Consider the following 27945-nt stretch of genomic DNA (forward strand, 5'->3'; position numbering starts at 1 on the left):
TCTGTGATTCTATCTGGCACTCTTCAGGAGTTTTGTTAATTTTATTAATGGGATGAGGCAGCATTTGTGCCCCTGGAGAAGGTGGTGATAAACTGTAAGTAGACCCACAATGCTATTAGGGAGGAAGTTCCAGGATTTTGAGCTTGAATGGGAAGTTGTAGGTATGGTGTTCCCACAAACCTGCTGAAATTGTCCTTCTAGATTGTAACGGTCATGGCTTTGATAAATGCTTTCCAAGGAAGCTTGGTGAAATTTTCTGATAAATCGTGTAGATGGTACACTCTGCCACTGTACAGTGTTGAGGAGGGAGTGAATGTTTGCTGTGGTCCTATCAAGTGACCTGCTTTGTTTTGGATGGTATTGGGCTTCTTGAAAGTTGCTGGAGCTGTTACTCTTCCAGGCAAGTGGGGCATATTCCATCACACTCCACTTGAGCCTTTGTAAATGGTGGATAGGCTTTGGGCATTCAGAAAAAGCGCAGCAGGTCAGGCAGCATCCAAGGAGTAGGAGAATCGACGTTTCGGGCATGAGCCCTTCTCCAGGAATCCTCCCTGGAGAAGGACTCATGCCCGAAACGTCGATTCTCCTACTCTTTGGATGCTGCCTGACCTGCTGCACTTTTCCAGCAACACATTTTCAGCTCAGATCTCCAGCATCTGCAGTCCTCACTTACTACTCTGGGCATTCAGGAGGTGAGTTACTTGATACAAGATTCCTAGCCTCTGACCTATTCTTGTAGCCACAGTGTTTATATGGCTAGTCAAGTACAGTTTCTGGTCAGTGGTAACCTCTAACATATTGATGCTGAGGGATTCACTGATGGTAATGTCATTGAATGTTCAGGGGTGATGGTAGAATTCTCTAAGTGGGTGTTTTGTAAAGCAGACCTTTTTTTAATCAAGTGAATGTTGACCACTAATTCTGACAATACTGTCTATCTCTCCCTGGATGAAAACCTAATCACTGAACATTAATTTCTTTGTAATATTGAACATATTGCATTTTGATTTCATGCCTATCTTCAAAATAAAATAGTTCCTGAGGCACTGATATGACAGTGAACTACTTTGTCCTTTTTTTTGTGTGTTTTTTTTGTTGTTGTACTAGACTCTTCCCATACCCTATAAGTTCCTTCTCAATACAGCTACTGGTGTGTAGTTGAAAGTGGGAGTTCCCTAACATTTTGTCTCTGAATTCCATTGAGGCTCACCCTTTTCTTATCAGGGCCAACCTGTGTGAATGACTACTTTCTGTGCTCCTTTTAATAAATGAATTATGCTCTTTGATATTGAACTCTATTTTGCATTGAGGGTAATGAGGGCAGAACAATGCACTTAGATGACCAACTTCTAGTGTCCATCACAAAAGTTACACTCGCCATGACGACAGCTGTCCCAACCGTGATAATGACTGCTTGGTGGCAAGGGCACAAGCAAGTTAGAGATCTGCCCCACCTACACCCATAATGGTGAGAGTGACCATTGCACAAACCCTGTCTACTTTAGATTTAAAAGTAATTAACTTGCAATATTGACTGTTCAACGTTCCATTGCTCTGGATTTGTGTTTTTCTAGCTTTAGTATGTTAAGCTGGTTTTACTGGTTGCATTTATTTGGTGGTGCAGAAATTGATCTCCCGTGAGTAATAGCACAACTGCATTTTTGAGAGAGTGGGCGCACTATCTGACAGATCTTCTAAACTAGCTCTAAAGCATGCATGAAGGAAACTGGTTTGCAAATTTTTTTTAAGTACCAAGTTAAACAGTTTGAAAAGCTGGATGTAGGTTTGCTTGCTGCTTTTCATGCTTTCTATATATTTCTATTTCTAAATAGAAAGCAGGAATTATCAGCAGTGCTTCACTGAGGCCCACTGAAGATGTTACCTAGTAAGGTGACGAAACATCTGGAAATAAACCTTCCAGCTCCATGAGCAAACCTACATCCAAAACCACCTATGTGAACTACAAATCTTCTCGAAACTCGCTCAGTTTGAAAAGCTCTAAAGGTGGTGAATGACTTGTCACTTAAATGATTACTCCATACGATTATTATAGGAAATACGAGGAATGCTTCCAATTATTGCTAACAGTTGGGGAAAGATAGAATATCTGTTAAAATTCTGAAGCATTAAAGTTTGTATTGTGTAAAGGTTGCAATGCAAGTGCAAACCTCCTTTTGATGTGGTTTAACTTTTGAAGGCATTTTATCCTAGTTGACTTGAAACCATTTCAGAGGGCAACCATGTTGCTATGGGACCAAGGTCACATGTATATCTGACTGATTTAATGGCAGGTTTCTTCCCTGACCAGCATTAGTGAACCAGATGGGGTACAAGCAAATTTGAAGTAGCACTGCATAGTAGTGTTCCAAAGTAAGACCTGGATAAGAGAACACAATTGTTTTCTTTAGCTCATACTTCACATTTAAGAGGAAATTGACTGGTGACATCAACTGAAGATTCAAACTTGGCAATTCCAATTAATATTGGATCAAAATGACCAGACCAAATGGGGAGGACTATTGGATTCTTGTTTTTGTGTTCAACTTTCTCTGTGACCTCCCTCTTCTCTACCTCTTAACTTGCCTTTGCTGTTCTTGTTCATGCCTGATGATTGAAAAAAACATGAAAGCACGGTTAATGTTGAATTAAACTGCATGATCCCAAGTTATGGACTCCTCTCCCAAACTTTTGGCTGTCCCACTCTCCTCCTAAGATATTCCTTTGTATATTGGTCTACTAGCATAACATTTATGCAAAACTATCAAATTACATAAGCTGCCTTGGACCCTATTTTTAAAACTCATGTTCTATAGATGCATATGTTTAACTTCAAATCCTAGGAGTGGGCAGTAAAGTTTGCTTAGCGCTGGGGTTTTGCAAGGCTGTTATGGGGAAACATGATACATAGACTATTGAGCAACATTCGGTGACTGGGTTCAATGGTACAGTTTGTTCAAATTGCTCAAGAATATAACAAAACAAAAAAGTCAGCTTGTATACATTGTTTTTTTGTTTCTAAAAACAGGCCTTTGAGAAATCAACTATTGAAATATTCTTGAATCTGGATCACATAGAACAATGCATTTCACAATCCAAATTTCACTTTAATTGCACATCTATCTTAAAAGGGAAGTACTGTTTTTATTTTTAGATTTTTGATATGAAAAATTGTGGGCTGCAGCTCATCAGTCTGGTTGGAACTGGGCTAAGAATACTCAAATGTTATATTTTATACCAATTCTTATGAGTGGAGACTTCAGCCCACTCATTCCTGTATTAGAATGCCAAAAGTTAAAGGTGGGTGTACTAATCTACTCCCATTCTGCCATCTAGTTTCTCCCTTTCTGTCCAATTCCTTAAATTCCTAAAATGACTTGAGGAAATCATTCCTCTGTTATTTTGTGTGTCTTCTTCAGCAGCATGTATTCATAAATGTTGACCAAGATTGGGTATTGAATATTCCTGAGAAGGTGTTCAGAAAATATAGTAAAGGAAGGCAAGGAAGAAGGATGGCAGTTTTGGTGTAAAGTGAGTATTGCTGCAGAAAGCAAGGATTCCAAGGATGGGAAATTTATGCTTTGACTAATGTGCTGGAGCTTTTGGAAGACCTAATGGTTCTGAAGGAACAGATTTTGAGGGTAATGCTGTTATTTGATGTATATTAACTAGTAGAAGATGCTTGGTATGGACTTGAAGTTTACAGTTCATGCAATAAAAGCAACAATCCATTGTGCGGACACAATTTCCTATGTGATAGGAAATGGAGTAGTGGTCAATGGATATTTTTCAGGCTGGTGGAATCTTTTGTAGTGGTATTCCGTGAAACCAGCATTGGGATCTGTTGCTTTTCCTGTTTTATTTTTTAAAAATATATGCGAATTGACCTAGATCTTTGTGAGCAGGGGGCACTTTCAAAGTTTATCGGTGTTTTGAAAAATTGGAAGGATTGCAAACTGTGAAGAGGACAGTGTAAAACTCCAAAACAACACAAGTTGATGGATTGATGGTAGATGTGGTTCAATGTGAGGAGGTCTGAGGTGATGTATTTTGGTAGAATGTTGAAAGACTATATGAACCAAGAAGTAGAATATTTTTAGCAGTAATAGGAGCGAAAGAATTTGGGTGTATGCATACACAGATCATTGAAGGTGGCAGGAGGGGTGGAGATTGTAATTAATCGTGCAGCATCTTCAGCTTTATTAATAGGGACATAGAATACGAGAGCAAGAAGGTGATGTTAAAGTTATGAGACACTTGTTAGACCTTAGCTGGAGTATTTCTTTTAACAGTTTTGAGTACCACTTTTACAGGAAATAGATTCACTTTGGAGAGAACACAAGAAATGTGCAAGAATAGTTCCTGGGATATGAGACTTATTCTGAGGAAACATTGGAGAGAAGGTGGCTAGATGTTGGTCTGATAGGGGTTTTCAAAATCCTAAGCGGCTGAATAGAGTGAGTAGGGAGAATCTGATCATGCTTGTACAAGGGCCAAGAGTGTGAGCTTATGGATTTAAAGTGATTTGTAAACGGCGCAAATGTGCTAAGTGGGCAAAATAAAAAGTTTTCTCACCATAAGTAATTTAAAAATTGACAGCCTGGAAGTGTGGGAGAGGCAGGCGCAATTAAGGCTTTCAAGAGGGCATTGGACCATTATTTGGATAGAAATTGTGTTCAAGAATGTCGGGAGAAAGGCAGGGGAGTGCAGTGGGTAATGCTCATTTGAAGAGCTCATGTGGGCACAGCAGACAGAATGGACTCCTCCTGTGCTATAACATTTTTGTCACTCTGTATAATTCAAATAAAATAATTACTCTGAACAATTGTGGTTAATTCTGAATTTTCTATTAAGATGATTTTAAAATGCTTTATTTTCCTGTTCGCTAAATATATCTCAATGCTATTTTTAAAAAACCACATCTATTATGATCACAGGTTCCTTGTCAATTCATTTGTTTTCAGTCTGTTGCAGGGGTGGGGGAAAACTCCCTTCCGCTTGCAGATCACAGAACCTGTTTGGTCAGTCTCTACACTCCTTATGGATAAATGTTATTCATTTGCATTGGCACTGCAGTTGCATTGTAAAATCTTTCCTAATAGACTACAATTGTTTTTAACTTCAAGGAACGTTGACTGAAACTCAACATAAATACAATGGCTACAAGACTATCAGAGGATAGGAATCTCGCAGTTAGTAACAGTCCTCCTGACTTCCCAAAGCCTGTCCACTATGTACAAGGCACAAGTCAGAAATGTGATGGAAGATGCCCACTTGCATGGATGGGTGCATCTCCAACAGCACTGTGGAAGCTTGTCACCACCCAGAACAAAGCAGCCCACCTGACTGGCACCATATCCACTCCCTCTTTCCTCTGATGCTCAGTAGCAGCAGTGTGTGCTATCTACAAGATACACTGCAGAATTTCACCCAAGATCCTTAGATAGCACATTCCAAAACCATGACAGCTTCCATTGCAAAAGGCAAGGGCAACCAATTACATGGGAACATTACCACATTCAGGTGCCCCTCCAAGTCACTCACCATCCTGATTTGGAAATGTATTGCTGTTCATTCACTGTGGCTAGTCAAATTACTGGAACTTCATCCCTAATGGCATTGTGAATACAGCAGTCCCCATAGGGGTGATACGTTCCAAGACCTACTGGGGAAGCCTGAAACCACGGATATTAGCAAACCCATTCATTTAAATGGGAAACTTACCTCCCCAGGCAGCCCCTTGGTCCCTGGTTCTGGAATGTTTCATGTAATGTGTTCAGGCCGCAGCAAACCGCGGGTAACTGAAACTGTAAAAACCGGACCTGTGGATACAGCGGTCACCCTGTCTGCTCCAAGGACATGGACTGCAGCAGTTCAAGAAGGCAACTTGCTACCATCTTCTCAAGGGCAGCAATAACGAGCAATAAGTGCTGACCAGCCACTGATCTCTATATCCCCTGTGGGAATAGAGGGAAAAAAAAATCAAATTGTATGCAGTTTTGGCTTGCTTAATTTAAGGAAATTAAGTGCGTTCGATGTGAGTCAGGGAAGTTCAGTCCATTGATACCTGGACTGAACAGATACTCCTGAAGAGAAGTTAGACAGTTTGGACTGTTTCCTTTGGCATTTCAGAGAATGCAGGGTGGTTGTGACTGCAATAACAAGATTCTGAATGGCCTTGACAAGGTGGACTCCATTTCATAGCTCCTGGAGGGGGCAAGCGTGGGCCAGTTGTGAAAATATATGGTGAGCTTGAAAGAAAAGTTTCTTGGTGCCAAAGAAAATTGTTCAAAAACTTAATGCAGAACTGGACAATGAGGCAAGAATCTCATGAGTGAACAGTGTGCAATTACTCCTAACTTCATTGAGCAGCCTCCTAGTCTCCCATAAACTGATAATTTTCAACATGAAAATCTGAGCTGGTACCAGACAATTCCATCTCACTGTTTTGCTTCTCTGGATGCCCATTTTGTTGCATTCCATGCTTGTACACCCTGTCCAAGGAGGTTGGCATCAGACACTGACCATCCTTGCCATATTGTGACACCTTTCAACCTCAAACTCACTTAGAATACTTAAGAGTGCACTCGCACTTTTTTTTGTGTGTGGGGGCAAAAGGTGATGGTGTTCTGAGCTGGTGAGTAGGTAATGCAGAGTTGCTAGTGTGGTGAGTTTAAGGTGCATTAGATGAATGGTGAAAAATGTTGCATGGTATAGTAAGAATGTTAGACCATGAGCCTGGTGGAATATGTGTGCAGTTGCAAAGCTCAAGTGATGTATGAGGTAACTGAGGTGAAGAATGCTGAAACTTGCTTTCAGAGATAGAACATCATTAAGCTTTCTGCCTGCATTGCAAGGCATTCCTCCAGACTGCTGTGGGCACCATAAGGAGCCAGGGAACAACTATGGACCAGGTTGGCAGTCTGGCACTATGGTCTCTTCTGGTAGTCCTGAGGAATAAGAGTGATACTCCTATGCATCATCCCATCCACCAGGTCCCTGTCCGCAAAGCAAAATTTCCTTTCTCCACCATCCATTGGGCAGTTTGTCACACTCGAAGTGTGAAGGGCAGCTGCATTTTTAAGATGGTGCTGGCTTCAGAAATCAATGGAGAGCTTGACAGTGATGAATACTTCCACTGTATGGGAGAAAGTGAGGTTTGCAGATGCTGGAGATAGTCAAGAATGTGTTGCTGGAAAAGTGCAGCAAGTCAGGCAGCATCGGAGGAGCAGGAGAATCAACATTTTTCAGGCCAGAAGCCTTCATCATACTTTCACTTACAGTAACAGTGGAAGTGGGTGCCATAGAAATACAGTGCATAACACAAATGTGGCAAGCTGCAGGGAATAGAGAGGGAACTTGTTGCAGCTGACCAAGGAAATCCTTCATGAAACTCCTTGGATTGACACTTTGCCAATTTTTATGGTAAATTTTCAGTCTACAGGGTAAATCCAGCTTTAGGGCCTACTGTTTAAAAGTTAGTGTTTGCCCTTCCTTTTAAGGATAGGACGAAGCAAAATGTTTGAACATTGCATTTAGAGTTAAAGTTGAACAATGGAGGCTGGGTGATTGGATGTTTTTAAGGCAGAGGTGGGTAGCTTTGTGTTAGGCCAGGAAATTGAAGGTCGGAATGTGAAATTTGAAACAGATCAATCCTACTGAAGGGCAGAGCAGGCTCAAGGGGCCTCATAATCTACTCCATTTGTATGTTCATATGTCTACTGTACTCTATGGGCCCAGCACATAGCTTCAGTCTTGTGTTTTGCACTATGACAGCTACTACTGTACACTTATAGCAAGTTCCCAAGTCCCCCTCAACAGAACCATCCATATTCCTGATTGGGGGGAGCCGGTGCTGGGCTAGGATGGACTAGGTTTAAAAATCATGCCAATCAGGTTATAGTCCAACAGGTTTATTTAGAGGCACTAGCTTTCAAAGCATTGCTGAAGTGCATACAAGTGGATGACCAAGAAATCCAATGGAGAATGGAAAAAATAGAGAATTATTTTTAGTGAAGGAGTGTAAGAAATGGGCAGTTGTTGAAGCAGCGCATTGAAAGCTAGTGCCTCTAAATTAACCTGTTGGACTAATAAAGTTTGTAAGTTGTCCCTGTGTCTGCATGGGTTTCCACTGGGTGCTCCAGTTTCCTCCCACCATCCAAAGATGTGTGGGTTAGGTAAATTAGCCATACTAACTTGCCTACAGTGTTAAGTGGATTAGTCAATGGTAAATGTAGGGGAATGGGTCTGGGTGGACTTGTTGGGTCGTAGAGATTGTTTCCATACTATAGGGAATCTAATCTAATCTAATAACTTGGCGTTGTGTGATTTTTAACTTTTTCCATATTCTTGACCTTACCACCTAGAAGGTGGTTATACACAGATCATTACCTGCAAGTGCACAATACTCCACAATTGGTGTGGTCTAACCAAGCTCCTGTACAGTTAGAGGGCTTCACTCCTCCCATATTCAATGACTCTTGCAATAAAACCCAATGTTCCATTAGCCTTCCTAAATACCTCGAATATTTGCTTCAGTGACTTATTGATGAACATCTGATTCCCTTTTTTGTACATCTATTCTTCCCAAACTTCTGTCATTTGAGTAGCACTCTGGGCTTCCTCTATTTCCATAATCTCCTTTTTAAAATGTGATTTGAAGACTTCTCAGAATGAATATGGGGGAATGTCCCTAAAGTCCATTAATACAAGTGGGTCACCAAGAAATCCGATAGAGAATGGAAAGAAGAGAGAATAATATTTTTTAAGCCAAGAAGTGTAAGAAATGGGAAGTTGCTACTACAGGGAGTGGCTGAAGTGAACAGGATGGATATATTTCAGGAGAAGCTGTACAAGCGGAAGACTGGAGCTTGGCAAATGTGGTGCCACTGTTTAAGAAGGGTGGAAAAGACAAGTCAGGGAACTATAGACCGGTGAGCCTGACCTCGGTTGTTGGAGGGAATCCTGAGGGACAGGACATACATGTATTTGGAAAGGCAAGAGCTGATTTGGGATAGTCAACATGGCTTTGTGTGTGAGAAATCATGTCTCACACACTTGATTGCATTTTTTGAAGAAGTAACAAAGAGGATTGATGAGGGCAGAGCAGTAGATGTGATCTATATGGACTTTAGTAAGGCATTCAACAAGGTCCCCATGGAAGACTGATTAGCAAGGATAGATCTCGTGGAATACAGGGAGAACTAGCCATTTGGATACAGAACTGGCTCAAAGGTAGAAGACAGAGGGTGGGGGTGGAGGGTTGTTTTTCAGGCTGGAGGCCTGTGACCAGTGGAGTATAACAAGGATCAGTGCTGGGTCCTCTACTTTTTGTCACTTACATAAATGATTTGGATGCGAGCATAAGAGGTATAGTTAGTAAGTTTGCAGATGACACCTAAATTGGAGGTGTAGTCGACAGTGAAGAGGGTTACCTCCGATTACAACAGGATCTTGACCAGATGGGCCAATGGGCTGAGAAGTGGCAGATGGAGTTTAATTCAGATAAATGCGAGGTGCTACATTTTGGGAAAGCAAATCTTTGCAGGACATATACACTTAATGGTATGGTCCTAGGGATGTTGCTGAACAAAGAGACCTTGGAGTGCAGGTTCATAGCTCCTTGAAAGTGGAGTCACAGGTAATAGGATAGTGAAAAAGGCATTTGGCATGCTTTCTTTTGTTGGTCAGAGTATTGAGTACAAGAGTTGGGAGGTCATGTTGCAGCTGTACAAGGCATTGGTTAGGCCACTGTTGGAATATTGCATGAATTCTGGTCTCCTTCCTATCGGAAAGATGTTGTGAAACTTGAAAGTGTTCAGAAAAGATTTACAAGGATGTTGCCAGGGTTGGAGAATCTGAGCTACAGAGAGAGGCTGAACAGGCTGGGGCTGTTTTCCCTGGAGCATCGGAGGCTGAAGGGTGACCTTATAGAGGTTTACAGAATTATGAGGGACATGGATAGGATGAATAGGCAAAGTCTTTTCCCTGGGGTTGGGCTGTCCAGAACTAGAGGGCATAGGTTTAGGGTGAGAGGGGAAAGATATAAAAGAGACCTAAGGGGCAAATTTTTCAGGCAGCAGGTGATAAGTGTATGGAATGAGCTGCCAGAGGAAGTGTGGAGGCTGGTACAATTGCAACATTGAAGAGGCATTTGAATGGCTATATAAATAGGAAGGGTTTGGAGGGATATGGGCCGGGTGCTGACAGGTGGGTCTAGATTGAGTTGGGATGTCTGGTTGGCGGACGGGTTGGACCAAAGGGTCTGGTTCTTTGCTGTACATCTCTCTGACTCTGATTCTAAGTAATTTACGGAGTTATGAGGGGATTTATTTAAGGGCAAAAATGGGAGAAAGCGGAAATATACTTGTGGATTGAATGATGTATTTCTGTGCGATATATTATAGTTTTAATACAGAAGAATTCTGTATTAAAGCATCTATTAGCTAACAAAGACAAAGATGCCAGGGCTGTCCAAAATACTCTGAAGTAAATTTTGAGAGGTGTCATGATGTAGCAAGGATGGTCAGTGTCTGATGCCAACCTGCTTGGGCAGGGTGTGTAAGCAGTCACTGTCCATAGCGTGTGTACCAAAATAGCCATCTAAAGAGGAAAGCAGTGAGATGGAACTGTCAGCCACCAGCTCTGAATTTCATAGCAAGAATTATTGTTGTCGAGTTTCTGACCAGTGCATGGGAGACTAGGTGGCTGTTCAATGAAGTGAAATTAAGTGCTAATTGCACATTATTCACTCATGAGATTCTTACCTCATTATTCAAAACTTTTTAATGCAGAATCAGATATATTTTCTCAATTGACTCTTAGCCACATCCTCCAGGGCATAGGAAAATGGAATCCTCCTTGTCAAGACTGTTCAGGATTTTTATTATTGCAATCGTATCACCCATTGTTCTCTGAAACCCCAGAGGAAACCCGTCTAATATGTCCAACCTTTCCTCCATGAGCATACTTGGCCTAAAGAATTAATGCACAAAATGTATAATGGATTTTATTTGCTAAGTTAGTGCAGGTCACAATCCTTATTCGAAACCCTTGGGGCCAGCTGATTTTTGGAATTTTGAATTTTTCAGATTTCCAAATAAGTGGCAGCTTAATGGTGAAATTTTTAAAAAATCTTACCAAACAGCAGATGTATCTGAGTACTATGGGCCCTGTGACAGAATTGATACTTGCCAGTGCTGGGCCACGCCTCCAGCATGATGTGGGTTGAGTCGGTGTGGAGTTGGGTTAACTGCACGCCAAACAACCTTGTTAATGAGTAAAAAAAACTTCACGAAAAAGACTCCGGAGTTTGGAGCTTTATGCATTTCAGGATTTCTGATCAAGGATTGTCTACACGTACTTAGTAGTGAACTAAAAAGGATGTGATATTCATGTTCAAGTTACTTTTAATTTGTATTTTGTTATAATGTACTTCCTTTCTTGATTTTTGTTTTTCTTCCATTCTCCTGTTTGGAAATGTCCAATTGAGTCAAACCATTTTGATATGATATTCCTTTTTAGTGAAATTTTCTAATGTGAAATTTTAAAACTCTTATGAAGTAGAAGGTAATTTCAGATATGTGACATACTGGATATATTAGTGCATAGAATGAAGTAGTCTAGGCACAAATGTTCTTGAATTGTTTAAATATCTTGATTTTAACTCTCCCTTTTTACGATGGTGAAAATAAGAAACGTTGGAGATCACAGTGGGTCAGACAGCATCCACTGAGAGAGAGCAAGCTGAAGTTTTGAGCTTGGATGACGTCACTTCAGCTCTGAAGAGTCATCTAGACTCAACGTTATCTTGCTGTCTGTCCACAGATGCTGTCTGACCTGCTGTGATCGCCATTTGCTGTTTACAGTATAGATTCCAGTATCTGCAGTAGTTTGTTCCTGCGTCTTAATATGGTACCATTTTTGTTTTTTCGCAATTTAACTTGATAGTTCATTGAAATTATGTTGTAATCAATGCCCAAAGTTTCTCAAAATAATTGGGCATAATGTACTTTTAGTTATTGAGACAGAAAATTTTAATTTTTTTTTCTTCTGGTCTTCCAACAGTTACACCAAGAAAGAATCTGATCTTCGTGGTGCCCAACTTCACATCAAAGATCTAGAAACTGCGCTTCATTCCAAGGAGGCCAGCCTTGCCACTGCACTGGGAGGAAAGAATGCCCTTGAAGAAGAAGTTGAGGATTTGCAAGCTCGTCTCTCAAAGGTAGCATTGTGACTGGTAACTGGAAAATTCTTTTGGAATTTTGAAGGACTGCAATTTTAATTTTCATCAATTCATGATTGGGGAATTGCCATTACCTTTCCTTCTCGAGCATTGCTGTTATTTCATAAGTTACATGTATGTATTTATTCCTCTCCAGTGTGCAGTTCAGCAAGTCCTCACTTAGAATTCATCCTGATGATAATAATGATAAAACACAACATTCAAAGTAATGACTGCATGTCTACTTCATGTGGCTTTCACTGTACTATCATTTGCCATAGTTTTCCTTACTTGTAGATTGCATCCCTCCACCCCTCAAAATTACCTCCTCCTCTAAGAAATTATGAATGTTCTTTCTCCTCACAATCTGCCATGTTATGATTGATATTTTCAATGCCTCTTTCATTTTGTTATTTTATTTTCTGGAATCTGCAGATTATTTTTTCATTCAAGTCTCAGATCTAACCTTCTCCCCTAGGTGCTTTTATGCATTTGTACTGAAGTTTTATGGTTTTCATTGCTTTGGCCAAAATTTCTAAGTGCACAATCCTTGCTGTCCACCTTCCTTCCAACTGATCCAGTCCATCCTACTTTCGACTTACCGTTATCATGCCACCCCACCTCCACAACCTGCATTTGCCTAATGCCTTCCCAGCTGCCTTGCCCACACCCATCCTCGTATATTATTCTCTCAGTCCCCTTCTGGCTGCTAGTACAATACTTTTTGACATTATGTCACTGCACTTGTATTTTGCTTATCATGTTATTTCTGTACACCGCATGGTCCATCACATCAGATGCAATACTTGCGTTAACAGTATAAGGTAGTTTCAGATTTTCTGTAAGTGGATTGGTTAAAGCTCCGGTATCAAGTAGTTGCTTCTCAATCTGATTTTACTATTTTAATGACAACCTTGAACTAGTTGCTTCCTCCTCTTGCCCTCACCCCCCGAAATGATTCGATGCTATTGTGGAATATATAAATGTTCAGTAAAAGCCCAGTGCCATTGTTGATTATTCCACAAGCTTAATTAGAAAATTACTTCTGAATTTTAAAAATAATCTTCACAATTGATATGTCTGATCAATCATCTTTAGTGTATAGTTACAATATAAATGCTTAGGATTTCATCAGATGGTTATGGACTTGGTTTGTGCAAACTGATCAATAGTAGAAATCTTTAGTATCCTTGAGCTGATGGATGCTTTAACATGAAATTCTTCAATCTTAAAAATATCTACATAATATACTACATAGAAACAAATCATTCAGGCCGCTACTGTGTTTGTTTCATTTGAGTCTTCTCCCATTTTTCTCCCATTTTTCCCTTAAATCCTATCATTGTAACTCCTTTTTAAATACTTGTGCATATTCTCCTTAAATGTATCCATCCTATTCAGTTTAACCACTTCTTTGATAGCAAGTTTCCATTTTTTTATATTCCTTGGCTAAACTTTTCTTCTGCATTCTTTGCATTCTCTAATGGATTTCTTGATGACTGACTTGCATTAATGGGACATTCTCCCGGTATCCATTCTCGCAAAGTCATAAAATTAAATTTTAAAAGGAAATTATGGAAGCCAAGAAAGCCCATTATAGAAACTTCTTCCAAAGAAAGCAGTCAATGTTACAACCTACCTTTCCATGTTTTTAACTAGTGCAGTCCAAAAGTAATCTAGTTTACCGTGCTGTCTCCCATATCCTTGTCATTTTCCAATTTTCCCATTTTTAAAAAAAAATGGTAGCCTCAGACTCCTAAAAGATCATCATTCCATACCATTTACAGATTTCTATATAAGGAAGTTTCTGCTGACTCCTGTCAGTTTAAAGATGTTTCCACAAAAAGCTGCCTGTAGTCAAGGCCCCTACAAATGTTTAAAATAATTAATGTTTTTTTTGTTGGATAAATTAGCTGTGTAGTATATTTTTATATTTTTGGTTTCTTGAATTCTTGAAAATGATGAAGTGACCTCCTTTCCTGAAGCTGGAAGTTTCCTTGGCTGCGGTGAAGAAGCAACTTGAGGAAGAGACCCTCTTGAGAGTAGATCTTGAGAATCGATGTCAGAGCCTAACGGAGGAATTGGAGTTCAGAAAGAATGTATATGAGGAGGTAAGAATTCATGCTGTTAAGTGTAATGCAATACTTATGGACCTATGTTTACAGTCTGCTGTAAAGCTGCAATTGTCACTGATCTCCAGTGGACCAAATGGTCTGTGCTGATTTATTATTTGAGGGATTCCCAGCACTCAGCTGGAAGTTGATAGCATCAACCTATCTAGGCATCCAATCATTACATTTCTTTTCATGGACATTGGTGAAAGCTGTGTAGAATTGTAGAATCCCTACAGTGTGTAAACGGGCCATTCAGTCCAACACATCCTCACTGACTCTCCAAAGAGCATCTATTCCCTATCCCTGTAACCCTGCATTTCCCATGGCTAATCCACCTCACCTACACCTGCCAGGACAATATGGGCAATTTAGCATGGTCAATCCAGCAAACGGGCACACCTTTAGATTTGTGGGAGGAAATAGGAACACCTGAAGGAAATCCATGCAGATACTGGGAGAATGTCTGTCTGTGTGGAATTTGCAGTCACCAAGGCTGGAATTGAACCTGGGTCCTTGCTGCTGTGAGGCAGCAGTGCTAACCACTGCACCACTGTGCTGCCCAAAATAGATTATTTTTTACAAGTTGTCCTGTTTTACAAATTGAGGCAGATCAACGAAGTTACAGCTGTGATTGTTCTCCTTATTTTAGAAAGATTAGCAACCTGTTGTGGAGCCATGACCTCAACCCAGCATTGCTCAGAAAGCAGATCTCTGGTGTTAATAGAAAGACACTTATACTGCTGTGTTTGACAGAATGAACACCTGAGGCCAAAACTTTGTTTCAGTTCAGCAAGATTTTTTTTTCTCTGTTCAGTTCAGAGAGCATGAGAAATTCCAAAGCAAGTTTTACAGTTTGTAGTTCAAGGAAGCCGTTAACTCAACAGAATTGAGGGCTCTGAAGGGAGGTCAACTCAAAACATTAATTCTCTGCTTCCTCAGTCCTGCTGAGTTTCTGCAGCAATTTCTGTTTTTTGTTTGATTCCCAGCATCCTCCATTCTTATTTTTATTTTGGTGTTTAACTCAACAGAAGTGTCCTGTTTGTGAAGCTTCTAGTTGGGGAGTTTGGATAGAATTCTGCCAGTTATCGTAACTCAAAGTTTAGGCTGTCTCTGGTTTGCGTTCATGAGAGTGGACTCTGAGAGAAATAATCAAATTGTCTCCACAATCTGGGAGAAAAACCAGAAGGGAGGAGTCCATTAAGTAGAAACACAGAATTGAGATAGGTGTGTAATTTCTCTTGACTTTTTTTTCTCTAACACTCCTGAGAAGCAGGTAGAAATCTAGTAATGTCTGTTAAGATTTCCAAATAATATTTGTCTATTGTTTTCTTTGTATTAATAAACTGCCATTCCATTGTTAATGAATATATGTGCAATGTCATGTGGATATATGGTTGTTAGTCACCAAAATATTAATTATCAAAAGAAATTAATAAAATCTGTCAATCTAGCCTTCATTTTAGTAGTTGATTGTCTGGTAGTGTCACCAGTACTGGACAGGCAGGAGGCTGGAAGAAAACAGCAAGCCAGGCAACATCAAGAGGTGGAAAATTCAATATTTCGGGTGTAACCCTTCAGGATTGGGGGTTGGTGTTGGGGGGAGCTGCAGATAAAGGGGGTGGCAGGAGCAGGGTGATGAAAAGGGGATAGGTGAAGACAGGTAGAGGGTACAACCTGGTTGGTCAGTGGGAGGAATGAACCTAGTAGGTGGCTGGGGAGGAGTGGAAGGGACTGGAGGGATGGGAAAGGCAGGTTATTTGACACTGGAGAACTGAATATTGAGTCTTCCGGGCTGTAGGTTGTCCAGGCTAAAGATGAGGTGGTGTTCCTCTGATTTACGGTTCGGTTCGTTGTGACCATGGAGGAGGCCAAGGATGGTCATGTCAGAAAGGGAGTGGGAAAGGGAATTCAAATGAGTCGTGACTGCAAGGTCTGTGCTGGCCCAGCTGAGATGCTCAGCGAGCTGTTCCCTAAGTTTGTTTGGTGTCTCCGATTTATAGAGGCTGTTGTGTGCTCTGCTTCATGGAGACTTGCCTCACCGCTGCCATTCCCAACTTTGCCCTACAAGCTAACAGCTTCTCCATACACTGCATGGAACACGTGGCATCCTCTGGCAAGGCAAAGAGTGATAGGGTATGCTTCCCTATCAACACCAGTCAACACCATCTGGTGCTCGGATGTAGCCACCCTGACAAGCCGTTGCACCCCCTGGACCTAGAATACCTTACAGTAAAATACTGTCCCTGTTGCTACATTTTAGAATTCACCTCTGCCATCCTGACAGAAGTCTGCAGGGGATCCTCTATCCGAACGAGATGGGCAGGCACTATTTTGTTCGGTTAATCGTTTATTTAGATTATTCGGTGTGGCGGCAGGGATTGGGGGGTGTGGTTGTGGGTGGAGTTGGGGGGGGGTGGGGGGGGGTGGTGGTGGTGGAAGAGGCGGGACGTGTCAGCAATGCTGCAGGGCCCTTACGCATGTGTGTCTGCTCAGAAACAAATCCCGAGACAGGGAGCAAGGCAGAGTGAGGAAAAAGGAAACTTCAGGAAACGCTGAGCCCCAGAGAAGAGACATTGAATCAATTAACCGAACGAAATAGGGCCCAGCCTTCTTGTTCAGATAATCAAGATTCCTCTGTAATTGAATTTAGCTTAAACAGGAAAGCCATAATGATCTAATACTGTGCTGTACAAGAGATTTCATTACCATTATATTTTAATGAGTCTGCCATTTAAGCAAACTAATCTTTTGTAGTCTGCAATTTACAGGTTAAAATGAGAACATCATGCAAATGTGTAAAGGTATACCAGAGAGAAAGAAGCATTCCGAAGAGGATAGATGATGTGGTTAGGTACATGGGTGAAAGAAGTGGGAAGGCTGGGAATCAGTGCAGGCATACAATAGTTTGATGGTTTTTTCCTCACTATCCCATGACAATACCTGGTAAAATCTGGGAATACAGCATTTGTCCACATAAATGTTGACTTACGGAGCAGGTTAACTTTCTGTGATTTGTCCTCTTTCCATTTTAGTTTGCAAGTTATCTCTGCTGAGTCACTGCTTAAGTCTCTTAAGATTGTCTTGATCTGGTATCTCTCTGTCATCCAGATAGCCATCTACTGCACCACCTACTTTCCCCATTCCACTGCTCTAAAGCCCACCCCCCAAACACAATAAAGACAGAGTCCCCCTTGTTCTTACATATCACTGCACCAATCTCCACATCCAACGTACCATTCTCCAACTCCAACTCGACCCCCACCACCAAGAACATCTTCCCCATCCCACCCCCCTCTGCCTTCTGCAAGAACTGGTTTGCGACACTGAGCTTTTTCAGCAATTTCTGTAATTCACATATGATGGTCCTTGTGTATTCTTAGCATAAGAATTGCATGAGCAATTGAAAATTAATTAGTTGGGCTTGTAGGGTGGCTCACTTTTATTTGTGTTTGAATCTACCCACTTTCACATGCAGGGGCTTGTCCTTTGCAAACAGAATGTCCAGCAATAGTACCCTTTTTCAATTAAACGAAAGTTAGAGAGGGACAGCATTCACTATTAGAATGCCTTGTGAAATGCATGTTTTTATTTCAGGATGAGCCTAATAAGATCTTTAATAAGCAGAATGGTGGTGCAGCTTGACGTGCTAGATAAACTCCCTCTACTGTTCCTAATTTGTTCGCTGTCAGAATTTAGCCTCCGTAATGTACCTCCAGGCAAAATCATTAGATCCAAAAATGGAAAGCTTATGAAACTGAAGCAATTTCAATCGATCTTTCTTAGAGTCATAGAGATGTGCAGCATGGAAACAGACCCTTTGGTCCAACCCATCCATGCCGACAGCTATCCCTTACAGATACTTCAGATTTCTTTGTAATTCCAATGGATGCTCAGTTTACTCAGCTAGTTTTGATGCTGTAGCTTTCCATGCAAGTACTTTTCCCAAAGCAAGTCTGCTCTAGTGAATTCATATTCTGGACAACATCCTTTCAGATTCTATCTGCTATTTTCTTACTGAGATGTGAGCATTGGTATTTGTTTGGTGTCACTATGCCGTATGAATTTGTCTCTTTTCTTTGACTCCAGGAAATCAAAGAAACCAGAAAGAGACACGAGACTCGCCTGGTGGAAGTGGATACCGGTCGTTTGGTTGAATATGAGCACAAGCTGGCTAAAGCTCTCCAGGAATTGAGAGAACAACATGATCAACAAGTGAAAATCTATAAAGAAGAACTAGAAAAAAACTTCCACAATAAGGTACCAACCTTATTTATCCAATTTCTGTGATGGAGTGGACAGGGAAGAGTGATCCACTGTATCAAAATAAAGGAAAATTTACTGTGTAGGTTGGGATAATTTTGTGCTGTTTTTTTTAAGTCATCAGATATTTCAATTCAGCCAACTTTTTTTTTAAGTGATGAAATAAATATATCCTTCCCTTCAGCCCTGGTCAATATTTATTGTGCTGTATGCTGCTACAATCTTTATGCCCACATCTACCTGCAGAATACTCAGATGTGTGTGTCAACTCAGTTTTTATGTATCAAACTGCAAAATGATTTGCTCTTTTCTTAGTCTTTTTAACCTGCATTTTCAATCTGTCATTTTCTATAATATCTATATTCATTGGTTGCTCTTGAGATTTCATTATTTGCAATAAATTTCCTTCAGTTTATTTTTCAGTTATACTCCATCTATTTTAACTACATTTGCTATGCTTCCAAAATTAGAGAATAGTCCTGATTTTGCCTTCAAAAACACACACATCCGAGCAAAAACCAATTTTGAACTTTTGCTCCATAGCAACCAATAACTTTGAGAGCGGTTTACTGAACATGGAGTGTTCACCTGTATGTGGTAACCAACATGTAGATGGTGCTGGTTCTTAACAATTACATTCCAGCAAATGGTTACATCTATAATTTCAAATTCACTGAGATGTGAACAAAATCTTTTCTTCTGACATTGGAAATATTTGACTCTTTCTTTCAGTTTTGTTTTTGGTCTTGCTCTAGTTTTTAGAAGATTTAGTTTTATTCTTCATGGAAAGTAGGCATTTTTGGCAAGACTAGCATTTGTTGCCACTCCCTATTTGTCATTTGAGTAGGCTTGCTAGGCCATTGCATAGGAAGTTAAGTATCAACCACATCAGTCTGGAGCAATGCATCAGGCTGATATGACCTATTTCCTTCCCTAAAAAGGCATTTGGATGAGTTTTTACAACAATTAATAAAGGTTATCATGATCATTGTTATGAGACTAACATGATGCTCCATATTTATCAATGGAATTTACTAGTGCCGTGGTGGAATTCTAACCTATATCCCCTCAGGGTATTAGTTCAATGACATTATCACTAAGCTGCCATTTTCCCTGAGAGTGACTTTTTAAAAAAAAAAATAAGAAATTACTTTGTGTTTAGTTTTGTAGCTAAGTGGTGTACAGGTTCAGTTGTGTGACTATTGTAGTTACTGTGGTCTCACTTTAACAATGCATTATAACTGCAGTAATTAAAGACTAGGCTGTTGTGGTGCAGTGGTAGTGTTCCTAGCTCTGAGCCAAAAGACCTGGTTTCAAGTTCCACCTGCTTCAAAGATGTGTAAATAACATCACTAAACAGATTGAATTGGAAATGTTAAAGACTGTCTACTTTCATCTTGGTAGTGTCATTCATCACAACCCCTGTTGCATTTAACTGCCATAAAGAATAGTCGTCATGCCTTTCTTTACTTGCTAGACTCTTTTTCATTGCAGTGCTGTCCTGGTTGGCCTCCAATTTGTATCCTCGGTAAAAGGGAGGTTATCCAGAACATTTTTCAACATACTCAAATCTGCACTAAATCCCATTCAGCTGTTACCAATGCTACCATGCCTGGTCTAGTGATGCCTGCTAACATTCTCACTGTTGATTGTTACATCCTTCCATGGAGTTGTATCTGGAAATCTCAGTCTTCTGCAATCTATTCAAATCCCTACATAGCTTCCAATTTAGACCGCTTTGTATCCACCATTCAGTGTTAGCTTTAACTGCAGAGAGACTCTTCTCCTACCTCACTGTCCTTCATTTGGGTGTTCCTCAGCCTCTATAACCAAGTTTCTGACACCTATCCTAATTTTGCTAGATTTCTAATTTTGCTAGATTTCTAATTTTGCTAGATAACTTGCCTATCATCATCTTGATGTTTTGGTCCATCTTAAAATTGGGAGGACTTTTTAAATGAAAACACTACACTTATTAGTTTCCCCCTTTTATCTGTCCTATTAGTCACAAACCCTGATTGTCAATGACTAGATTAGATTACTTGGTGTGGAAACAGGTCCTTCAGCCAACAAGTCCACACCGACCGTCTAAAGAGCAAGGCCCATTCCCCTACATTTACTCCCTTCGCCTAACACTATGGGCAATTTAGCATGGCCAATTCACCTAACCTGAACATCTTTGGACTGTGGGAGGAAACCGGAGCACCCTGAGGAAACCCACGTAGACACTGGGAGAATGTGCAAACTCCACTCAAAGTTGTCTGAGTTGGGAATTGAACCTGGGTCTCTGGTGCTGTGAGGCAGCAATGCTAACCACTGTGACACCGTGCTACCCCACTACTTGTTTTTGATTTAGTCAGTGATTCTGCTTTATTCTAATGTGGTGTTGCCACTTTCCTAATAATAGATTCTCGTATCTTCTATACAATAATGTAAGGAACTGAGCAATACTGTTTTCTTTGTGTGCCATTAACTACTTAACTGGTAATGAGAAGCAATATATGATTGGATTCACAGCACTTGTCATTGACCGTAATGAGAGTATAATCTAATAGAATAATTAAGCAATGCTCTGATGAAGAGTTGCTGGATTCGAAACATTGACTCTGCTTTCTCTGCACAGATGCTGCCAAACCTGAGTTTCTTTAGCAATTTCTGTTTTCGATTCAATCAGAATGATGCTTTGCATTTGAAGGAATTTTGAAGAACACCAAAGTAAAATAAAGCAGATGGATACATGGCTCAAGTGCTGGTGCAGGAAAGAGGGTGTTAGATTCTTGAATCACTGGAACTGTTTCTGGTGAAGATGGGTCTTCTACAAGTGGGGCACTCGGCACCTGAACCAGAATGGGACGAGAGTCCATCTGGGAGGTTTTGCTAATGCTGTTTGGAGGAGTTTAAACTAATTCATCAGAGGCAGGGGAGACTAAGTCAGCGCAGCTGAAACTAACAAAAGCCCAAGTGAATTCAGTGATGTTTTCTTTCAACGGAGTGAAGATGAAGATTAATAGCTTTTACTTCAAAGCCATTATGGTAAGACAGATGAGTTAAGGATATAGCTTGACCTGTGGAAATGTAATGGGGAAGACCAGACTGGTAACTCAACATTCTGGAGTGTAGGGTCTTCAGGCAAGATCTAGAGAGTGCAAATTTATGGCAGTGTTGCATGATTTATTAGAATCAGTTACTGTAGGAAGGAGGGATGATATCTTGGAAGGGTTGTCAATTGAGACTTTGGGAGAAGACATTGGGAGTAAAAGAGGCAGTTGCACCTTAAGTGTATTTTCGGCTCTGCAACAGTCGGTGTGCAATTGGGGGGCAGTTATGTAGACAAGTCACTGAGGTGTGTTATTTTGATAAGTTAACTATTTTTTTACATTAGGGGATTTCCTGTCCTCCAATATTAATGGGGATAATCATTGTAAAAAGAGTTGAGGGGATAAATTTCTTGAATATCATACAGGAGAGCTTTTTTATATCAACACGTAGATGGTCATACAAACGGCAACACATGGATCTAATTTTAGGGAATTAAACCAGACAGGTGTTTGAGGTGACAGTGGGGAACATTTTTATGATAGCAACCACAGCACACTGTTTTAATTGCCTTGTGAAAAAGGGCCAAAGGGCCTCTTCAGTAATGAGATTCTGTGAACTACAAGTACTAGTCCCCGGTTGTTTTTAATGGAAGTGAATGTTAGCTGTTGCCTCATTGCTAAATCTCTACTTTTAAAATGTACAAGTCATGTTCTTCAATTAATTCTCATCAATTTAATATCCTTATTGCCCTTCAGATTGATAGTGACTGTTTTCTAAAACTCTTTAACATCAAAAATTGCACTTCTGTGTCATTAGTTGTGATATTAAAATTGAAAGGAAATTGACGGCATAGTTAAATGACTCAATGATGAAGCATTTTTTGAGGAAGTACAGATTATGAAATTTCCTGAATGTGTTTTTCAGCTTGAGAATGCAAGGCTTGCCTCAGAGATGAACACTAGGTCAGCCAAGGCAGCTGAAGAGGAGCTGAAAGAAAATGTAATGAGGATAGAGAGCCTCAGCACTCAGTTGTTCAACATGCAAAAAGATGTAAGCAAGTTTTTATTTATTCAATTTAAAATACAATTGGTAAGTATCAGTACTTTTAATTATTCTAATCTCATCCCGCTTCCTTTCCATAGGCTAGAGCTTGGCAGGAAAGAGTTCAGGAGTTAGAAGATGCTCTGGAAAAAGAGAGAGATGGAAATCGCAGGATGCTGACTGAAAAGGAGAAAGAAATGGCTGAGATGAGAGCGCAGATGCAGCAACAGCTAAATGAATATGAAGATCTTTTGGATGTTAAGCTGGCATTGGATATGGAAATCAATGCATACAGGAAACTGTTAGAGGGTGAAGAGGAGAGGTAATTCTAGAACGGATGAACTTTATAGCACCATACGTTGAAGTTTAACTTTTATGGAAGCTCTGATTGAATCATTTTTAACACTTTATGTACAATTTTTGTTTCTGCTAAACCTGACTCCTCCAATGTCCAACATATTTGAGATTGACGTCAGAACACCAATTTCCGCGAACAAAATTTTAGTTTCTCTGCATTTAAATAATATTGTTTGGTTCTTCCCCCTTTCTTGAATGGATGTATTATCTTTATTTGGTAAAGGCTTTTTATTCCTGATGAAGGGCTTTTGCCCGAAACGTCGATTTTACTGTGCCTCAGATGCTGCCTGAACTGCTGTGCTCTTCCAGCACCACTAATTCAGAATATTATCTTTATTTGACAACTGCTGGCACCTTTAGTGAATTCAGGAAGGTCACAACCAATGTATTTCCTATCTCTCCTACCATTTCACTTTGAGATTCTGGGATGAATGTCATCGGGTCCGTGGGACAGGGGACTTATCAGCTTTTGGTCCACTAGTTTTCCCAGCACTCCTTCTCCCCAGTTGACTGTGCGTTTTATGTTCCTCCCTTTTTAGCTTTGGAATTTCCAGTGTTCTTGGAATTTTTTTTGTCTGCTACCTTGAGGCTAAGCATAGAAAACCCAATTGGTGCTTCCACCATTTCCATGTTTCTTATTTGCCAGCCTTGCCCTTTTTAAGGGATCAACACTTAGTTAAGTTTCCTTTGTAAATACTTGCAGAAACTAGCTTTCTCTTTTTTTACTTAATTTAATTGTCTTTGCATTTATTCTTTAACAATTCTTGACATACCACGAGCATGTTTTTACTTAAAATGTTATATTAGCTCAGCAAGTGATGTGTCCTTCTCATGAAAACTTTTTCTCCTTGGCACGTGTCTTTGCAGAATATTATGAAGCATCCTTCCTTCTCTCTCCTGTGCTCCCCACCATTACAAACACTGCATTTCTACTGTTCAACTTTTTATTACCTATTTTCAAAGTTCACTTTGAACAAATCTGTCATCGTATCCTGTAAATGCCATTTATTTAATTGTAAAATGCTAGTTTTAGATCCACAATTCTCACCCTCGGACTGAATATAAAATTCATCATGATTTCAACATCACTGGCTAAAACTTCCTTTTACTATGAGATCATGAACTAAACTTGTCTCACTGCGCATTTACCGGGTTTAAATAGCCTGCTTTCTATTTGGTACTGCAAAGTACTGCACGAATTGTCCTAAATATGCTCTTCAGCACCCTATTCAGACTATCATTACCAATCTGATTCATCCAATCTGTACAAAGAATAAAGTCCCCATGATTACTGTATCTCCTTTACTCTACAACACCCATAAATTTTCTTTTGTTTACTGTTTAATTCCAGTGAAGAGCCTGTAAACTACTTTCACTTTGTTTAAACCTTTTTCTGTTTCTACATAGCATTCTTCTGAAAAAGGTAATTTCTCTCTCCTGTACTAATATCATCCTTAATTAAAAGTGCCACCCGACCACTTTTTCCTTTGCATCCTGTAGAAACTTGTCCTTTTTTGTTTATTGTAGTACTTGACACTTTTTTGGTTTCCTTAATCTTTTTCAGATTGAAGTTGTCACCAAGTCCATCTTCCCGTGTGACTGTTTCTCGTGCAACATCTAGTCGCAGTGTCCGCACAGCTCGCGGAAAGAGAAAGCGTGTCGATGTTGAGGAATCTGAGGCCAGTAGTAGCCTCAGTATCTCTCATCTTGCTTCTGCCACAGGGAATGTTGCCATTGAGGAAGTGGATGTAGATGGTAAATTTATCCGACTAAAGAATAATTCAGAACAGGTAGGAATGGAGGAAGAAATTAAATATAGGATGCATCAAATGATCCAAGATTTATATATGCTGATTATATATATATTTTTTCCCCTATTTCCTCAAACATTTGAACAGGATCAACCTATGGGTGGCTGGGAGTTGACAAGAAAGATTGGTGATGCATCTGTCTCTTACAAATTTACTCCAAAGTATGTGTTGAAAGCTGGGCAGACTACAACTGTAAGTTCAAAAACTGTTCTTATTTAATGAGATACTGCTTCATAAAGACTAGGAAAATGCAAAGTTTAGCATCAGTTCTGAAAGCTAACTCAATATTATCGGTGGCTTTGGTGGGGAGGGAAGAATGGCATTGTTGGTCAGCTTTAGTTTATTTCAGCTAGAAAAATCAGTCTGGATCATTGATCCTGATATTTATTTTCCTGTCACCCTTGCTCAAATGGTTGGTCTGCTTTTTGCTCCTGGAGTACCTGTTGTCTGTGCGAGTTGAACTCTGATATTTGTTTTGCAGTGTTAGCTTAGGAAAGAAGTCTGTGTGTGTCCTCTGCAATATAAAATTGGATTTTCAGTTCTTAAACTGAGTTTCTGTAAATAGGAGGTTGGATATTAACTGGTATCAAAGTTCCTAATGCAAAAATGTCTCCAGTGTTGCTCTAAATTTCCCCTTTTGTCAAATACATGGTGATAAGCGATTTTCTTTTGTCTAAAGTGTACTGTTTTTTTTCCCCCAAGAGATATGCTTTCATGAAATTGAGAGTAATGAGCGTATGAGCAAATGTGAGCCCCCCCACCCCACCCCCAGCCACTCCTTCCAAATTGATGAATTTTACTACTTCATCTTGCCTTATATTACATTAGTTTAGTTGTATGTAGCCAAGTGTGAATCACCTTCGTTTCCTTTCAAATATCTGCATCAGTTGTTGATTACGGCGTCTGCCACAATAGTTGCTTTCTTTTCACCTTGTAAGCAGGGTCTCTTGTAAATAGCTTGACCCAAGAGATTCTTGCCCCTCCACCCCCCAATACTCATTTGAGGGAAATCGGTGATAAGTTTGGTAAGTTACCAATAAGTAAGTATTGCTAGGTTGACTAGTGTAAAGTTTCTTAGAAGGGACACAATAAACCATTCATGATTAACTTCACATTGTACCCAAAAGGTTATTGCCCATTATGATTAGGAACTTGAGCAGCAGCTTCACTCCCTACACACCAAGTGTCGACATAAGTGTCAAGCCTGAGATATGAAGATTTGAATGCATATTTGTGCTTTTAGCTTCAGTAACATGCAGCAGCTGAATTTGAAGTCTAAAATTTCTACACTCTGTGCCTGTCACAGACTATACAGTAAATAGTTCACCAAAATATATCAGTTGATTTATGGAATTGCATAAATTCAATTTATCATATAAAGACTTCACTATAGATGTGTCTGCCTTGACGTTGTCCTATTTTTAAGGCTTATGTAAAGTTTAGTAACTGCAATATATTATGCTGATGTAAATATTTCTTGTTCAATAATCTTGTTACTGCAGATCTGGGCTGCTGATGCTGGTGTGATATCAGCTCCTCCTGCCAACCTCATCTGGAAGAACCAGAATGCTTGGGGCACTGGAGCAGATGTGAAAGTGGTCCTCAAGAATTCTCAGGGAGAGGTAATGCTTCTTTTAACTGATGGGAAACTGTTTGTTACATCCAGTCAGTAATATTAGTTTTGGTTGGGTGTGACTCCCAACCAGCCAAGTTTTCTGTGATTCTCATTGACGTTTGCTGTCAAATGTTCTGTAGAAGGAGTTGGTGAGGTGCTGCCTTGAACTACTGCAGTGTTTGGGTGGTAAGTACACTCTTTTTCAGTGCTCTTAGGAAAGGAGTTCGAAGATTTTTGTCTCTAGAGCACTGATATGGTAGAAGCTGCAGCTTTGAAGATGCTATCTGTGGAGCCTTGATAGCTGCTGCTTGGTGTATACTGCTGCCATTGTCAGTGGTGAAAGGAATAAACGTAGGTATTGGATGGAGTGTCAATAAAGTAGGCTGCTTTATTCCAGATGGTATTGAACTTTTTGATTGCTGAGATTTACCAGTGTAGGTAAGTGGTCGATATTCTTTCATGTTCCTGACTTGTAGAAATGGTGAACCAGTTTCCGAGAGATGAGTTACTGCAAAATTCCTATTCTTTGGCCTACACTTGTACCTACAGTATTTCTGTGGTTCGTCCAATTCCATTTCTGGTCGCGAAAGAAGGAAGATAGTAAGATATTCAACAATGGCAGTGCCCTTGAACATTAGTATGGATATTGCCTGGCACTGGCAAATGTTACTTGCCACTTAATCACCTCAAGCCTGAGGTTTTGTCTAGGTTTTGCTGCATTTGGAAATGCACTGCTTCAGTATCTGAAAAGTCATGAATGGTGCTAAACCTTGTACGATCACCAGTGAACATCCCTGTTCCCTACCATATGAGGAAGGAAGTCATTGAAGCAGCTTGAAGATGTTGGGGCTAGAATGTCACCCTGAAGAACTGAAGAGAAAGGATGCCTTGGAATGGAGATGACTGACCTCAAACAACTCATCGGTTTTGTATGACTTCAATCAGCAGGGGAGTTTTTCTCCACTTTTTTCCATTCACTCAAAAGTTTGCTCGGGCTCCTTGATGCCATACGCTGTCAAATGTTGCGTTGATGCCAAGGGCAGTCACTCACCTCAGCTCTGGTGTTAAGCTGTTTCATTCATGTTTGGCTGTAATGAATCAGGAGCTGATTGGCCTTAAACAAAACTGTGTGCTTTTGTGAGCAAGCTCCTCTTGACTATTGTTAACAAGTCCATCCAGCAGTTGGATGGATTGCATCTGTCCTGCTTTTTTTCATTGTGGACTGCAGCTACTCAAGAAGGTAGCTGACCACCACCTTGTTAAGGGCAACTAGGGACAGACAAATGTTTGGTCTTGCCAGTGATGCTCATGTCCTGTGAACAAACTCCTTTTTTTCAAAAGGACAGATGTTGGAAGCTTTCCATGTTGTGAAATAATGCTGGTGTTGTAGCTGTACTAGAATAGATTGGTTAGGGAAGTGTCTAGTTCTGGAGTCAAGACTTGAGTACTACGAAAGGAATATAGTTAGCCTTTACAAGATCCAGTACC

The 27945-nt window shown here is 40.2% G+C and overlaps 1 protein-coding gene across 1 annotated transcript in view; it reads left to right on the forward strand.

The window, feature by feature from the left end:
- The window catches only part of lmnb1 (lamin B1), a 60308-nt gene that overhangs the window by 27316 nt on the left and 5047 nt on the right, over positions 1–27945 (forward strand). Inside the window, exons 2-9 of the mRNA XM_060837815.1 lie at positions 12064–12220; positions 14206–14331; positions 18421–18591; positions 22558–22683; positions 22776–22996; positions 24596–24821; positions 24930–25034; positions 26345–26464. Coding sequence (XP_060693798.1) covers positions 12064–12220; positions 14206–14331; positions 18421–18591; positions 22558–22683; positions 22776–22996; positions 24596–24821; positions 24930–25034; positions 26345–26464 — 1252 coding nt within the window. The remainder of the gene's footprint in view (positions 1–12063; positions 12221–14205; positions 14332–18420; positions 18592–22557; positions 22684–22775; positions 22997–24595; positions 24822–24929; positions 25035–26344; positions 26465–27945) is intronic.

Source organism: Hemiscyllium ocellatum, chromosome 2, assembly GCF_020745735.1.
Source record: "Hemiscyllium ocellatum isolate sHemOce1 chromosome 2, sHemOce1.pat.X.cur, whole genome shotgun sequence".
Taxonomy (NCBI): Eukaryota; Metazoa; Chordata; class Chondrichthyes; order Orectolobiformes; family Hemiscylliidae; genus Hemiscyllium; species Hemiscyllium ocellatum.